This window comes from Condylostylus longicornis, unplaced genomic scaffold (assembly GCF_029603195.1).
Source record: "Condylostylus longicornis isolate FDR11 unplaced genomic scaffold, ASM2960319v2 ptg000044l, whole genome shotgun sequence".
NCBI lineage: Eukaryota > Metazoa > Arthropoda > Insecta > Diptera > Dolichopodidae > Condylostylus > Condylostylus longicornis.
In genome coordinates, this window is record NW_026578013.1 from 5,352,063 (window position 1) to 5,370,260 (window position 18,198).

General features: G+C 24.1%; 1 protein-coding gene across 1 annotated transcript; it reads right to left on the bottom strand.

Annotated features, from left to right (window-relative positions):
- Positions 1-1,547: 1,547 nt before the first annotated feature.
- Positions 1,548-4,167, bottom strand: LOC129610396 (uncharacterized). The gene is made up of 2 exons (XM_055522962.1): positions 4,095-4,167; positions 1,548-2,698 (listed from the first exon to the last, which is right to left on the bottom strand). Exons 1-2 carry the CDS (start codon positions 4,165-4,167, stop codon positions 1,548-1,550), a joined length of 1,224 nt encoding a protein of 407 aa, XP_055378937.1.
- Positions 4,168-18,198: the final 14,031 nt, after the last annotated feature.

Below are 18,198 nucleotides of genomic sequence, written 5' to 3' on the forward strand. Positions count from 1 at the left end.
GATATAGCCAAATAAATTTTGAAGTTGTATGGCAGCTACCCGAACCGGTACCCCGATCTTGTCCAATTTAAATAGGGTTCTAGCACTTACTACAATAAATCATTTGTGAAAATTTGGTGAACTTAGCCCAATTTGTTTTTGAGTTATCGTTGGGACGGACGGACGGACGGATGGACGGACAGACAAAGCTAAATCAACTTAGAATTTGATGCTGATCAAAAACATACACATGAGTCTATATCTAAGACCGTTATTTCTTAGCGTTACAAACGGTAAGGCAAATTTAGTATACCCTTCGAACATACGTTCGTACGGGTATAAAAATCTTTATTAAATATCATGTCTTTCTGCTATTGAAGCTAATTCACGACAAAAATTGTCACAATATGTGGAAAATTTAATTTCTGAACACAGACCTTAAGCTAAAAATTTTTAAAATAACCTCAATTATTTTCGCGAAAATCAAAAATCGTAACATATACCAGCGCATAACATGCTAATTTTTCATCAAAGAAATAAGTTAAATACTTTCTCTATGAAGAGTTGGTTTTTAAAAGAAAAAAATAAATAATTTTTTTGTATTAATTAATTTTGGAGTACGAGATTGTGTAATAAACTGGAAAAGCGATTATTGTTTAAATTTAAAATTTAGTTCACATTCACTTCAAATTCATGTGCACACGAAACAAAAGCCAATTAATCAAATAAATTCCGTTAATTTTTTTTTATTGGCGAATAAATGGAATTAAAATTTGATGTGAGAGTTTTCTACCTTTGAAGGTCAACTTTTACACTAAATAGATTTTCTAGGACGGAAATTTAAAAATGATTTTGATAATTTTTCCGAAAATTTTTTTTCTTTTTTATTTTAATTTTCATTTTAATGTTAGCAGTTATGTGAACTATTTAATGATTACGTTATAATAGCTCTTTGACTATTGAATTAATTTTTTTGGATAAAATATGTTGAAAGAAATAAATTGGCATAAAAATTGTGAGAGAACAAATTTTGCAATCAAATTGGACTTTGATTAAAAAGTCATAGTGATTACGTAATTTGAGCGAATCTATATGTCGTCTTGCAAGTCAAAATCAGTATGAGAAAATACCGAAGTGCATATTGAGTCTATACCGCAGAAAGAGAAAAACACTATAAGCTTGTTTGATTGTTATGAGTTTTTCTTTTACCGTTAATTTCGCTGCACTTCAATAATCAAAGAGAGAAGAATTTTAATGCTGATATAAAGTCAATATATTCGAAACTAAATTAGAGAAATAGACCAAGTATAAAACAAGTGTTTTTTTAGAAATTATTGTAAAACTTTATTTACAGCACTTTTATTACAAAATTTTTATTTTTTTTTACATCAAAATATCTTTTCTCTTTTCATTCAAGAGACATAACAAAAACAAATACAGTTTATCATTATTAATAACAAAGAAATGTACGAGAACAAGAAATATTATAAAATTTTTTTTTTGTAAGAAATATTTAAAAAAATTTTTTTTGACTAAATTCCTTCTATAAACCTATGAATATAGAGAAGCTAAAAGTATCGATGAAGATTTGTAATTGTGGCATTGTATAATGTGTTACTTACTTCAATACCATTATTACCAATATGTTCGTTTCCATTTCTTGGTTCAATAAGTTGTGATCGATTTTCATCACCTGATGATTGTAAAGCTGGTGGATAACCATGACCAGCTGCAGCAGTTGCATCTTCTTCAGATGGTGGAGTTGGTGCCCCATATAATGCAGGTAAATTATTTGTTTTATATTTGATAAAATATACTTCGGGTTTAGAGGGTTGGGTTGGTTCTGGTGTTGGTATAGTAACATCTTCTGGTTCTTCAGGTTTTTTATGTAAAACATAAATAAGGGTTTTCTCTTCATTTTGTGGTAGGGGTGGTACAACTGGTTGGGGTTGTGTTGGTGTTGGTGTTTTAATAAAAATAATTTTATAATGTTTTTCAGGCCGAGGAACTTTAAAATGTTGACGTGGTGCTTCTTCATCAAAATCTTTTGGTGGTATATGTACATATATATGTTTGTGAACTGTTTGTTTTGCTGGTGGATAATAACCATCTGTTGAATCATAAGCTGTTGGTTGATATGAATTATCATCATATAATGATGAACTGGATGATGGTGCTGAAGATGGTGCTGTATGTGCTGTTGTTGATGGAGATGGTGGTTGGTGTGGTGGAGGTGCATTTAAACCAGGTGATGGTGGTGATATGTCATTGCTAATTGGTTGTGGATTAAATAGTGGTTGTGACGGGAATGCAGTTGGAGGTAAAGGAAGCTCTTGTTGTTGAGTTGGTGCTGGTGGTGGTGGTGATTGAGATGATGATAATGATGGTGCTACAGATGATGGTGGTGCTGGTGGAATATATTGATTATTTTGTGTTGGAAAAAATGGTGTGCTTTGGGGATGTAGAAAACTTTCACCAGTGCTTAATTCTTGTTGTGTATTTATTTGATTTGATTTATCTTGTGATTGAGAACCAAAAAGATCATGCCCACTTGATTGTTGTTGAATAGGTTCTTGTTGTGATATTGATCCTAAATCATAACCATAACTTGGTTGTATTTCAAAAGTTGTTTGTAAATGTGCGTTTTGTGTTGATGGAAATGATGATGATTGCTGGCTTGCGAACATTGTTTGACCTTGAAATGAATTTTGTTGATTTCCTGAAATGTTTAGAAAATTTTTTTAAAGATTATATTATTATATAAGTTTTATAGCTTCAAATTAGATGCAACTGAATCTTTCTAAAAATGTGTTCTTTCAGGTTAGTTTATTATTCGAAGGCGCCTTTTCATCTACAAATCAAAATGGGTATTTTTACGACAATTTTAAATTTGTGGAAGGAAGGGTTATTTCAGAGGAATGGATTGGGAAATATTGTCAATAACCAAAAGTAGAAATATTAATAAGATCCGTTCGTATTTTTGTATTGCTTTACATATTGTAAACAAAACAATATGTAATCATAATTTTAGGTACTATGTGTCGTATGAACTGGTTGCTCACATAGTCATGTTATAGAATTGGGATTCAAATGGCCAATAATATCATATTATGGCATTGTTCTTTCAACTGTTCTTTTCAATTGATTTTAAATGGATAATTCAGTTTATTGTGTTTGATATAATTTGGTAATTTTAAAAATGGCGAAAGCAATATTATTTTTAATTAACTTCTAATTATACAATAATATTTTCAAAAAAAAAAAATTATATCCACTTGAAAAAGAAAATATAATATTTTTATTCATAAAATTTTAACCACATTTTCAAATTATCCTCTTGAAATTGCTAATTTAATTGCGTGCCACAATATAAAAAACAAGAAAGAGCATTAAAAATCACTAGAGTCCTTGACAAATATTTTTAATATCAATTCAACGAAATTTTGAATAATTGATTTTTTAGTACCTACACATAATAAAATCATAATGGACTTTTTGCATTTTGGTTATTAAGATAAAATTGCACGATTATTACAATAATTCTAGGAATACGAGTATAAGTAAAAAACTTATTATTCGACGACTTGTGAATTGTGATTTATATTTCCAAGTAAGGTGAAATAACCCTAGTGAAGCCTCCAACTTTTTAATTAAAAGTACATCCCTAGCTACGGTGAGAACATAAAACCAATTCCAATTAATATTTTTAATAAAATTTAACAAAATTATTAATGAGAATTCATAATTTTAGTGGTAAATATTTACTTTAGATAGAATTGTCAAAAAACACGGGAAATTTTTTTGTTATTTTCTATCCCTTATTTCTATATCGAAATTCTTATAACATTCCTAAATTTTATAGAAAAGAACAGCAAAACTACATTGCATATACGTATATCCTTGAGAATATTTCTCAATAAAACGGTTAACGTTGAAAATTAATTAAATTGCTCTATTGTTGTATACATACATATAAACAAATAGACTTTATTATATAACTGAAATTTATTGAATCAATTTATGTAAATCCATTGAATTCAATTCATTTCGTCATTATACATATATGAGCAATTCTATTACCCTACATAAAATATTCATGTACAAAATTGACATACCCTTACCAGAATTAAAACGATTCGGTTCAGTGGATGTCATTTGACTCATATATTTTGTATCACTTCTATACATTTGAATAAATCCTGATTGTTGCGGTTGTTGTTGTGGTTGTTGTTGTTGCTGTTGTGGTTGTTGTTGTTGCTGTTGCAATTGTTGTTGTAATCCTTGTATATTATTTTGTTGTTGTGATAAAATACTTGGAACACCATAACTTGGTTCTGGTTCACAATTTATTAAATTTACGCTTAATAAATACCATATCACATAAAGTAAACGCTTCATATTTTACGTTTTAAATTTATATATATATATATATATTTATTTTTTAAACTTTTAATTTTATTTATTGATTTTAAGGATAACTAATTTTTATTTTGCGTTTTAACTTTTACTTTAAGGATATTAAAGGATAGAAAATTTTATTTTTTCGAAATATTTTTTCCGAAAATTTGAAAAAAAAAATATTTTTTTCGAACAAATAATTCCGAATTTTTTTTTTTTATTTAGAGAGCGAATAGATGTTAAAACCGCACGATAGATGATAGAATTTGAAACTGATAACTGATTGTTGAGAAACTCCAAATATATAGGTTACAAAATTTTTTTTTCATTTCCAAAACCAACAAAAAATTTTCTTGATGGAAAACACTCAAAACTACAACAGAAGAAACAAAAAACTTTAAAAATTATTCAAATTATGCAAAAAAGTAATAAAAAATATAAAAATTGTGAGATGATTTTAAAATCTTTAAAATATGAACTTTTCCAAAAAAAAAACTATTATCACTTGAGATCAAAAAACAAAACAAATAAAAAAAGAAGAAGAATAAAAACAACAATAAATACTAACAAAATCATATAAACGTGAAAATTCGGAGTTGACAAAAGCAACTGTGAGATAAATGTGTCCAAACTAAACTATTTTAACAATACAAAAATGCAATAAGCAAGCCGAAGAAGTGACACTAAATCAAGAGGGACCACAAAGTTCATCTTCAAGAATTTTTCTTTTTCAATGTTATTTTTAACATAAGGTGGTGATAGATCATTAACTGGTCTTACGATTATGACAAAATAAACTTATTAAAATTAAAGACTGCAGGTTCGAATTCAAATCGAAATTTTAAATGAAGTTTAAATGATTTCCCAAATTTTAAATAAAAATTCAAAAATTCGCACTAATTCAAACGAATTGAAAATATTATTCAAAATTAATAATATAAGTTCTATTTGGAACTATTCATTTTCAATACTGTGCAAATTTGATGTTATGAACTGAAAAAAAGATTCAGCACACTACATTTATAATATTTTTCTTTAGTTATTATAAATTGAATTATATAATTATTACACATTGTTTTAAAATATTAGCGAAAGAAAAAAGAAAAATGAAAAGAAAAACAAATTCAGGTGAGAACTATTAAATTTTATTTTAGAGATTCACAGAAATATAAAAAGAAAAGAAAATTAAGAAAAACCTTCATAATATTTACGCATACCTTACAACTTACCGTTTTGTATCTTTTATACAATATATATATATATACATATAATAATAATACAATCAGAAATTTCATTAACTGGTCCACTTGTTGTCATCAATGAAATTTTGAACTTTTAGTTTCTGTATAATAATGTAAGACCTTCATTATTAATTGAAAGTATATTGTGGTAGGTATAACCTTTGACAGATTTTATGTGTACCTTATGTGTATACTTAAAATCTTAAATGACAAGTGTTATGTCAAATTTGTTTAGTTTTTCGTGTTAAATAAATGTTTTTGATCTGGTTCAAGTGATCCCGATAAATATCGGAAAAAAAAACATAATATTTATTTCAATTTGATTTCATTGGAAAGTGAGGAATTTTTTAAGTACACACATTTAAAATATACAATTGTCATATAATTTTTGTTCAGTGCATTTGACTTAGTTGTTTTGAAGAATAATAATATTATTGAGAATATTATTTCAATGTTTTTCATCTTCTTTTCAGATGAAGATTTCAATTTTAATGGCAGTATAAAGAATGCGTGCATTATGTTGTACAATGTTTTCAATAATATTATTTTTTACATAAGAGATTTTAATGTCAAAACAAATGTCATATTATCGTTTTAACCTTTTTATAACTGGATACAATTTGGTGTGTATAATATTTCAAGGTATAACGCTATAAATACAACAAATTGTGTGTTTGTATATAATCGAGGAATTTAATCGAATGCGTAGCATTAATGTCAAATAGTTTAAAAGTTTTATAAATTCCTTGTTGCTTGTTTATTTACTTATTGTTGATAACTAAAAACTTTATTTTTTTGATAAAATACATTACACAAGTAGAAGTAATTTAAATTTGTTCTGAAAAAAAATTATTGCATATATTTTGGAGCAAGAACAACTATTAAAAAAGACGTTAACATAACGGTCGAATTTCATGGTAAATTATGAGAAATTAATTAAAAGTTTACAGTTTTAATTAACATTTACCATTGATTTTTGCCTCTATCACAATTTGGAAAAGTTTGTAGTTTCGGAAATATTAGAAGTCGAATTTGAAATTTTCTTAATTGAAAAAAATACCTTCGAGAAAATAAACTATTTACTAATTTCTACAAGCTCTCAAAATAATAAGCTTGCACAACATACTATCTAATAAAGAAAAACAATGTTAAAGATTTGGAAAAAAGCTAACACAGGAACGGCGTGGAAAACCGATAACTCTTGAATAACACAAAAATTAAGTTTTCATCATTCGTGATCAAAACATGGCACAAATATTTCAAAGTGTTAATCACTTGTCCAGCTACTGACGACAAATCCGGCTGCCGTGGATGTGTTTCTATACTTTTCGATAAAAAAATATCAATAATTTCCATACCACACAGGTTTACTCCGCTTATTATAGTTTCCTAGCCATGTAAGTGGTCATGCTGTGAAATCATAAAACTTACCATACAATTTTGCACAAACAGGCTATAACGAGCCCCCTAAAAATTAGAAAATCAATTTGATAGCTCTGCACAAGTCTAAGCACATATATTCATCACGATCTACCAGAATTTACCAAATATAGATATCAAAAAGTGAATATTCTCTTTGTAAGCGTAAAATTTTTTAAAATTTATAATTGCCTTATTATTTAAAGATTTCACATTTGATGTACATATAATATTATACTTTAAGATTTTAAGTGTATTAGTAACTTAATAATTTAAAGTAAACTGCTTCTTTATCACCTTCAATAGAAAAATTTTTCCAAAAATCTATTCAAATTCTTTTTCCTCTCCTAATAAATTTATTAATTTTCTTATAGTTACTCAAATACCACATTTTACATTATTAGTATATAGTTTAAATGAAAAATTGATCTAAATTTATTTCTTATTCATTTCCCTTCCCTATTACTACGATTTGTTTTCGTATACATAGGAGATTTTTTACTATTAATAAAAATAGTTTGTATAGAGCAATTCAGTATGCGTAACATTATAATGTGCTATTCTCTTCAACATTTTATGTACATACACATGTGCTACCTATATTTTACAAATAGTAAAAGAAAAAAAAACAAAAACATAAAAATAGATAAGTTGCCAAGTGCTTATCTGCATGTATTTATTTTTGGCTCAAAGCATTTTAATTGCCGCAGATGACCAAATTTTGTTTTCCAAAGGTGAGAAATTTTTGAGAACCAAATGGTTAAAAAAAAAATTTAACAATTTATTCAACGTTAAGTTTTTTTCCTTTTTTCTTTTTTGTTGTTTTTAAAGATGCAACATTTTTATTTTATATGTAAAAATAACAATAATAACCGCTTATGTGTTAAAAAAATTGGTTCGAGTTCAAAATCGTTTTAAAGTGGATGCGTCCCTCTTGAAATATATCGGTAAGACAAAAGAGGAAAATAGAAAAAATTCGCGTTCAAATAACTTTGAATTTACAAAATTTTTATTTCTTTTTCTTTTCATTTCATTTTCATAGATTAATTTAGTGTTATCAAGTGTATAACATTTGAGAAAATGTTAAAAATTGCCATTTGTGGCGATTAATATGTATTATGTAGAAAAGAGATGATGTTAGTCGTGATGAATGAACTAATTTCAACGACCTATAAAATCAACTGTTAAATGGTAATAAAAAAAAAATATTATGATAATTTTTTTAGCTTCACCAATATCGAAATTATCTAAAATTACATAATTATTATCATTTGAATATGGTACTTGTAATCTATTAAATAGACAAGAAAAGACCAAAAAAAATTGTCAAAAATATAATAGACTTGCTTAAGTTGAGCTTTTATTGTTTTCAGAGTGTAGTTCACAAAAAATTTTTAGAATCAATTATGATTTTCCTGCAAAAAAATTTAAAAAGTTTAATATTCAACAAATTTCAAACGAATTTTATTTTTGTGAATTCTGCGATATTTGGAAAGGGGTCACAATGGCTATAGATAAAAAAAAGCAAAATTATAATATAGTCAGGAAATGCAATTAATATACATAATTTTATTCCATTTTATATTTATTTGCTTATGTATATGATTTTATGTAAGTTTTAGGGGGAGAAAGACATGTCAAGTACTTAAATAATATCACATGTATAAAAATGATGCAATTGAAGATGGGATTTTGTAATTGATATAAGCTGTATGAAATATAATAATAATGTATGTTTTTGCGCTGTATTGAAATTCATGAATATTCAATTGTTATATTAAATTTTAGGTTAAATTAATTATCATAAACCGTAAAAAAAATGAAAATATGCAATAATTTTGAGTAGATTGAAGATATTTAAGTATTTTGGGATCGAAAAAAAATTTTCGGTAGCATATTTACATTTAATGTAATTATATGTACTCGTATGTAATGTATTAAAGTGAATATTTCTCCTGTAGAAATAAGTTAAACGTGCATATGTATAACAGTTATCTATATATATGCATACAAATATTGTGACAAAAAATTACAGATTGTTCACTCAAATTATTGCAATTATTGCTGTTATAAATTTAATTTTACCAGCTAAGGGTTTCGGATACTCAAAAAATTTAAAGACGGAATGTATTTAATGTTCAAATTTAATGAATCTTTTAAAAGTTAAAAAACTATTGCGAGTTTTTTGATTCAGTTGCTAAATGAGAGATTATTCACTTTAAAAAATATATTATTATCCTTATAAACAAGATTAGTATTTTAATAAGCAACATAATAGCTTCTTTGGACAGTTCATTGTTCTTCTGTGCTTGTTATATCTAAATAAATTGCTTTTTTGTCATTTTAAATATACAAATAACTCTTTGAATATTTTAAACTGCAAAATCGCATTTCTACGTATTATTTTAAGACTAAATACAAAATAGAATTCAATAAAACTTATTTTAAAATAGAATTGGAATAGCTTCACACTTTAAAAGTAAATTTTTGAAAGAAAATTATATTTTGGAAATTTTATTATTTTAATTATAATTCTTAAATTCCTATAATTCTTAAATTCTCAAACTCACATAATATTATTTCCAAGGGTTTTTGCAAAAATATTTTTGTATCTACAAATAGATATGACGATATTTCATTATTATAATTACTCAATTTTCTTTAAAGACCCATTGGTGTGCAAAAAATATTATTCTCATTTAAAATAAGGATGAATAATATTTTAATGTCATAAAAATTAAGGATCAAAATTCAACAATTATAACTTATTTGTTATAGTACAAGAAAAATATGCATATATATAAAATATACATGTATATGTACTTGTATAGCGATATATAGTAGAATAATAAGTTTAAATTGATGCATTATATAATTTACGAGTTATTATTAATTTTAATTGCATCTCATAATTTTAAATTTTAAAACTATTTTCAAATGATTGAGCATAATTTTATTTTAAGTTTTTTTTCAAGTTTGAAGTTAATTAAAAAGTCAAAAACAAATTTTTAATTTTGTTATATTATTTTATTTTTTTTATAAAATTTTATCATTATTTAGATTTTAAATGCATTACCGCAATAATAATTTTCAAACGTGATTTGAATTTATAAATAATTTAGAGGATTGTATAGAAAAAAGCTTGCCAAAATAATTCGGTTCATAAATTTTAACATGTTCTACTGAAGAAGCTTTTGTTTCAACAATTTATACAATTTTTATTTTAAAATTTAATTATAAGTCTGAGACCTAAAAGGAAATATTGTTCCTCTTCCAAGTCCATACGGTTTTCTCTAACGAATACATTGAAACGATGGCCACTTTTTCAATAATTTTGCTTTAAAATTAGCAAGTAGATTCCGGGTTTTCATAAAATTTGAAATATTATGCATGTATTAAAGGGACATTTTCATAATTTTGTGAAATTCCTTCTCTTCACCAATAAAGATAAACTCTTAGATTATTTAAAAATTGTGTCAAAATATAAATCTGAGTTTTTTTTTTAATTTTACTACAAATTTTATCTATGATAATTTTCTTTATACATACTAAATAAATTTATTAAACGTTCCTATTTTAAAATCATGATACAATTCAATCTTTATACTAAACTAAACCTAAAAACCTAAAAAATAATTATGAAAACATTTTTTAACAAAATAATAAAATTAAATTTAAAAAAAAGAGAAAAATCCGCAAAAGTATTTTGAAAATAATTTTAAAATTTCATTTTCATTCATCTTAAATTCTGAATTTTAATTAAAAAGTCATAAATTTTCATAATATTTTGATATGTTTACATATTATGTGTATATGTGTATGTTCACAGTATGATTTTGATGAAATGTGATTGGTTTGACAAAAATTCAAGTCATAACATTAATTTTCATATTTTTAATAAAATATCCTAATTTTGAGGTTATGTTTATCTTGAAAGCATAATAATATACATAAATATGTATACAGTATACTAATATAAACATAAAAATTATAATATAAATTTAAAAAAAAAAATATACACAAAATTTAAAATGTAAAATCTAGATTCATTCTTTTTCTCTCAACTTTCGGTTTCTTTTAAAATTTTCTAATATTTATTTGTATTGTAAAATATATAACAGGCTGTCTCGTATCGAAGTGCACCACTATATACAATTGTACAAGCCTTCTTGACAAGACAAAACTTTTGTATGGAGACGATGTTAAATTTGATATAAAAAATAACATTTGCAGGACTCCATTTTTCTCAATAACTTCTAAGCCAGATCAGGTAGCATGATGATTCATATACCTAATTAAAGATCAGAAGATAAAGTTGCCAACTATGCTAAAATTGAAGAAAGCTCCAATTTTACGTCACTTAGAAAATAACATGTTTTAAAAATGAAAACTTGTCTTTACACAAAAATTTTGCCTATGCATTGGGGCTTATACAATAGCAAATAGCAGTAGACTTTGATAAGATACACCCTGTATATAAATACATGAATGTATAAATAGTAAAATGTCTAAATATAAATATTATAATGGAGTATTTTTGAGACGATTTGCATTTTCAACCTTGATAACGACAATAACTATATTTTATGGAATATACAATTATTCATATTAATATACATACATACATTCATACGTAAATTCAAATGAATATGAAATTTTTCAAATATTTTGTATATATTTTTCTTGTTCTTGTTTTTTTATGAATTTAAATTGCAGTTACAGTAGAATTTTATCATGCTAAAGGATAATATATATTATGCTCGTATTTTTGTTTCCATGTGAATGAAAGAATGTATAACATTTATATTTCAGAGGTATATACATTGTATAATAGTATGTACGTTTTATTATGACTTGAAGCTATACTACAAATATAATAGTGCACAGATCCTAAGAATTATTAATAAATTTTTTCATTTGCATATAGTATATGTATTCAAAAAATATTCATATATATATAAACTAAGAGTGACATCTAGAAGAAATTCAAGAAAATAATTTAATATTATGATTTTCAACGTATAATAGAAAAATAAACAGAAAAAAAAGGATACAAACTGACTGATAACTTAAAAATGAATAAGGAAAGAGAAATAGGTGACGTGAAATGTGGTAAGATGGTAAATAAGAAAGAGCAGCCATAGCAGCTAGAATGGAACTATAAGAAAACTAAAATTTTGGCATAAAGATATTTATAAAAATCTATAGACTATGTATAAACAACCAAAATATATACAAGATTCTTTTTCTCGTTTCTTTTATTGCTTACTTTGCAGTCTTTAAAATATCTATTATGTGTTGGTGGTAATATAGTGTTGGAAAAATATTATTATTAAAATGTTGATTTTACATTATTATTATTGTTATTATTATTATAGTTTTCCACATTATATATATATATTAATACGTTGTATAATATCCTGAGGTATCTATACACATAATATATAATATGCAAATAATAATATGTTATATCATTATATCGCACATATAATAAATAGTACATAAAAAAAATGTAGGTAAATACAGACGTAAAATTTATGTATTTATATATGTATATACTCGTATATTATATAAATTATATTGTTTCAGTTTAAGGATGCAATGATATTATGCATATTTTGAATACTACGAGATATCTGTATGATAATATAACGAAATGATGGTGTATGCAAGTGATTGTAATGAGAAATTTATGTTACTTTAAATTCATGAACATAAATCATAACAATAAGGAATGTGTTAGATGTTTAACACATACAATTATTCATAATTATTATACTTATGTATATATGTATGTAATTTCGTAGATATAATGTGAATTTTCATGCATACAATGTCCGTATATACATATATTATATTGTCAAAAGAATATTCATAATGTGCAAGGAAGTGTAAAATTTAGTTTTTTTTATTATAAATCATTTAACCGTACGTGAATGCATTCAAAGCATATTTTATTTGTGGTATAAATTGTATAAATATTTTAATTTTAAGATTTAAACAAATTATTTAAAATTTTATGTTTTTAAATTGTAAATTAATGGTTTTGATTTCAGGAAACTATGCAATTCAAAAAGAAATTATACTTGAATACTTTAAATTTTATATTGTTCTGAATACACAATAAAATAAATTATAATAATAAAAAAAATAAAATTACAAAATAATAGAATATTAAAGTTTAAGTAATAAAATTTAATTTTGATTTAAATTAATTTTAATGGAATAAAAAAATATTGAATATACGTAATCACAATCATGTAAAAGGAAAATTTTATTTTTTAATTTAATTAGAATTAAGTTGTACAGTATGTACATAATATAATATGTATAGTTATACTTAAAGCCACCTTGACTTTAAATTTGTTGAAAAGACTTGAATTTATTTTAAAATTCATTTATCTGAAGAATATAAATAAGACATTAGTATATATGCACACATTAGTACGTCATATTAAAGAACAAAAATTAACCTACAAAATTTATAAATTTTGTATGTTAAACATAAATATAAAGGTCTTATGACACTAAATAAAAATAATTAAAACCTTCATAAAATTATTTCTCAAAATTAGAATTGCCACAGAAATTCAAAATCAAATTAATTTTATAATATTAAGCGACATGACATGCTTATTAAAGCATCACTTGACAATTGATGCAATTTTTCCGTTGCTCTATGTATTTTTTTTTTAAATTATAAGAATTAAAACTATATCTAGATGAAGTAAAAAAGCCTGACACATTACTGTGAATAATGGGCACAAAGAAAATTAACAAAATGGTTCCCGCTACCGTAACCATTTTTTTTTTAATGAACAGCATGGTACGATAAAAAAGTTTTTGAGTGTCACTTTAATAAGTATCGAAAAATCAAAAAAAATCCAATTCAGTGTAAAAAATTTTAATTTATCTGTAATGACCGTAATCAGTCTGTAATAATCTGTACTCAGTCTCTCTATTAAAATATGTATTCCAAAAGTTACTGAAGAGCCCATTTTTCAATAGCTTTTTGTTAAGTCGATGGAATGTAGTTTGTTTTCAAGCATTTTTGGTCATTGAAAAACGGCTTAAAAATGTCGTGGCAGTGAAAGTGTTAAAAAAATATTATGAAAATCATATGCAGTGCATCCATATTTTGTTCTTAATTATAATGAAAGTAATTTTTTTCTTTAAATAAAATTTTGTAATTAAAACAACCGCAACTATAAATTTTACAATTAAAAAATTTATATAAAAATTTTCTAAATCTCGAGTGTTACCCAAAATAACTAGCTATTTTTGATTTTTCGTTATTATTCAACATTTTTTCACTTACAATAAATATTTTTTAAATTAAAAAAAAAAAGAAAAATATGTTTTAAAAATATTTTCAATTTATTAAATCCTGTACAACTTCATCTTTCTTTTGCATAGTTAAGGTAATCCTTATTTCTTTCAGTTTTTAGAATATTACAACCATATTGTATATAGTTGAATGTTAAGGTCTTTTTATTAACAATAAAAAAAAATATTTGTATAACAATAGAAAGCTAAAATATAAAATAAAAATTCTTGTAAACTCAAATTTTTAATGATAAAGTAAAAAAATGAACAAAAAAAAAAACAATTTCTATGGAATGTGTGTGTGTGTGAGTAAAAATGAGAAAATTCAGTTGATCATGAACCTAGCGGGTTAATAATTATTAGCATGCATTATGTAGAGAAATAAGAGAGGGAGAAGAATAGAGTTTGGTAGTTCGTTAGCATTTGACATTACGTATTGCGGATGGATTTATTTGTCTATATTTTAAACGAATTGCAGCATTATTTATTGTTATTGGTAGTATTTTAAAATTAAACCATAGCAATAATAACCATTTTTATACTTTTGCAAAATTGGTGTACTTATCATACATTTTCATTAAAGAAAAAATTTTCTCGAATTCGCCGTGCATAATACAAAGCTAACAAAGTTCTCGAAAAATTCACACTTGTTTATTATAGATTAGAAAACTAATTTAACTTTAATTTGCTACCATAAGAGTATTTTCGTTTATTAATTGGGAATTCTTTTACAAATTTTAATGAAGTGACTGCTCGCTCCAGAAACTATTCGAAGCCATTCCAAACTGAACGTTTATTAACAATTGCTAAAATAGTTATTTTAGATAAATAATAAAATAAATAAAGCCAAATCGACTTCTAATTTTAAATAAATCTTATATTGTGTATACTACGTGATATTCATGGAATAGTTTTGTATCTAATGTGCAGTAACTACCTATAAGTAGCCATAAAAACCTTTTTTTTTTTTATGTTACAGTAGAAAAATTTTTGTAAATTACTATTATTTATATACAGGGATATTTTTAAAATATATTGTGTGCATTTATACCTTGATTACATTGTACAAGGTAATTTATTTTAGATTGCAACAAAATTCAATTATGGTTGTTCATGTGCAGTTACTTAAATGAAAATATTTGCATAAAAAACATTTATTTTTTTGTCTATTTTGTAAGTGTATTCAATTTAAATTACATTTTTCACAAAAAACAAAAAAAAAATTTTATTTAAATTGTTAAAATTTCCAAATAGCTTAGCTACAACCATATAGATATAAAAGAATTTTTGACCTGAATAATATTTTCATTTTCGTATTTTTGTAATTAAAGGAAAATATTTTTTTTGTAAAATTTAATTAAAATAAATTTTTGTTTTTTAGAATTTTATATTAGGTTTATTTATATGCAATATTTTCATTAAAATATTATAGCTACTAGAATTTTATATCATTGACCCAAAATATTAAAATTTACTGTTTATCAGATGTAAAAATATTTTTTTAATAATTTTTAGTATTTTCTTTTATATATGAAATTTAATTGTAAATTTTATATAATAAAGCTGTTCTTAATTTTTTAATGAAAAATTATTTTAATACTTTAATTAAATATAAGACTATTTATTTATGTTTATCATACTAATTAGATTTTTATGTTTTAATATCAAGACATTGAAAAAGCTTTACAATATTACTTGACACAATATAAATTTAATTGTAACCCAAAAGTATTGCATATATTTAGGCGAAATACAATTTTTTCTTAGTACAAAAAACAAAATATAATTTTATGAAATGGTAATGGTGTCGTCGTTGGTATTTCATAAAAATCTGATAACTATTTCAATTTTCTGAATTTTTTAGTGCCAAATTTTTTATTTAAATAATTTTATAAAATGTTGTAATTTTTTCTACTTGATTAGAATTATTTAAAGAGTTATTTTTGTGGATTATCATTTGTGTATTTGTGCAAAGAGAGTGAAAACCAAAATAAATCATAATGGTAGCTTGTATATGACATTAATTTGACTAAAATATGACATTTGTAATTTGTCTTAAAAATGGTACAAATTATCTTTATAAGAATAATTAAATAAAACTTAATTACCCAGCTCGAATCTTTCCGCTCAATAAAAGAATAATTAAACTTGTTTCTAAAATCGGCAAAAGTGAACAATTTCAAAATTTTCGTTGATCGTTCAATTTTCTTTGATTGTTGATCCAGAATTTGTTTTATATTGTCCTTACTATTATAAATATTGTAAAGCAGTGTAAAACTTTTTCGATCTTGTTGGGCTACTTAATTTTTCAGTTAATTTAATTACATTGTCAACTTATTATTGTTAAATTACATTCACTTATACAAAATAGCAAAAGGGACTCAGCTGAAGGAATCATTAGTAGAAATACTATGTAAAAGTTCAATATAATAGAAAGGAATAAAATTGTCATGATCATCGTTCCAGCATTCGAAAATACTCTTATTTTTTTTTAATTTCCATGATTAATGTTGATAAGCTTCTTAAATACTTAAAAATTATTGCTAAATTAATTTTAGGATAACTATTTTTCTTATCTATATTTCAATTACGAAATTGTAATTTTTTCAAAGTTTCTCTTTCATTCAAATTCCAAAAGCACTCATTTCACTCTCGCAGCAGCTTCTTGATTATTATATTATTTTTCCAATTATCTGTATTGTAACAATTTCATATTTTAATTACCAATAAAAGAAACTAAAAGTTATTTCACTTTTTAATATTGACATCAAAGAAAATGATGAAACCTAAAAGATTCTTATTCATCATAATTCTTTAATAAAAAAAAAAATCCACAAAATGAATACATAATTTGCCATCTTGCAAAATTTGTCAATTACAATATACAAAATATTAAATAATAAATTTCAATTCCCTTCTTTTTTGAACATTCGAAAACGACATAAAGTAAAACAGAAATGAAATCAGAGAAATAAAAAAAAATATGAGGGATCAACACGAACAACTAGCTATAACAAAAAAACAATAAAAATATTGAAATAAAAAAAAGGACTTTTAATTTTAATTAAAAATTTCTCGATAATATTCAATTTGGCTTTAATATTTTTTGATCCTTACCAATATAAGACTACTTTGCAAAATGAGCTCCTTCTTGGACCTCATTTAAGAAAATAATATGTACATTAAGAAAAGTAGAATAATGTCAAAATTTATAATATTTTCCAATTTTCATATTAATTTGCTCATTATACTTATTTTTACTCTATGGTCGTCCACCCTAAGGCTACCCCATAATGAATACACGCACATTGCAAATAAAATCAGTATATTTGTATGTTTATACGTTGATTTGGATATAAAATTATGATTATTATTTTAATTTCGTTTAATATTCTCGGTGATTGCGTAGTTGTTTGTTCATTCCCGTCCTTTTCAAAAATTTATTAAAAAAAAAAGAAAAACAAAAACGTACACATATTTTGTGCCAGCTTAGCTTTATTTTATTTATTTTTTTTTAAATTTACTAAAAATTATCCTACAAAGTGCTTTGTGTGTAGGTATAAAAATTATAATTTTATGTGTGTGGGTAAAAATCCTTGAAATAGAAATGAGGAATGTAGGTTTTTATTTCTGAATTTTCCCTTTTCTTTTATGGTGAATTTGCATATAATATAAAAGTATTTTGATTTTGTTCTTTCTTTTTGGGTATTTAAGATTTCGACAGGCTTTAGGTAATAATCTTATTCCATTTTTTTTTGTTTTGTACTTTATAATCATTTTTGTAACGAGAGTATTTTTATGAACTATGAAAATTTTTAAAAAACCATTATGAAAT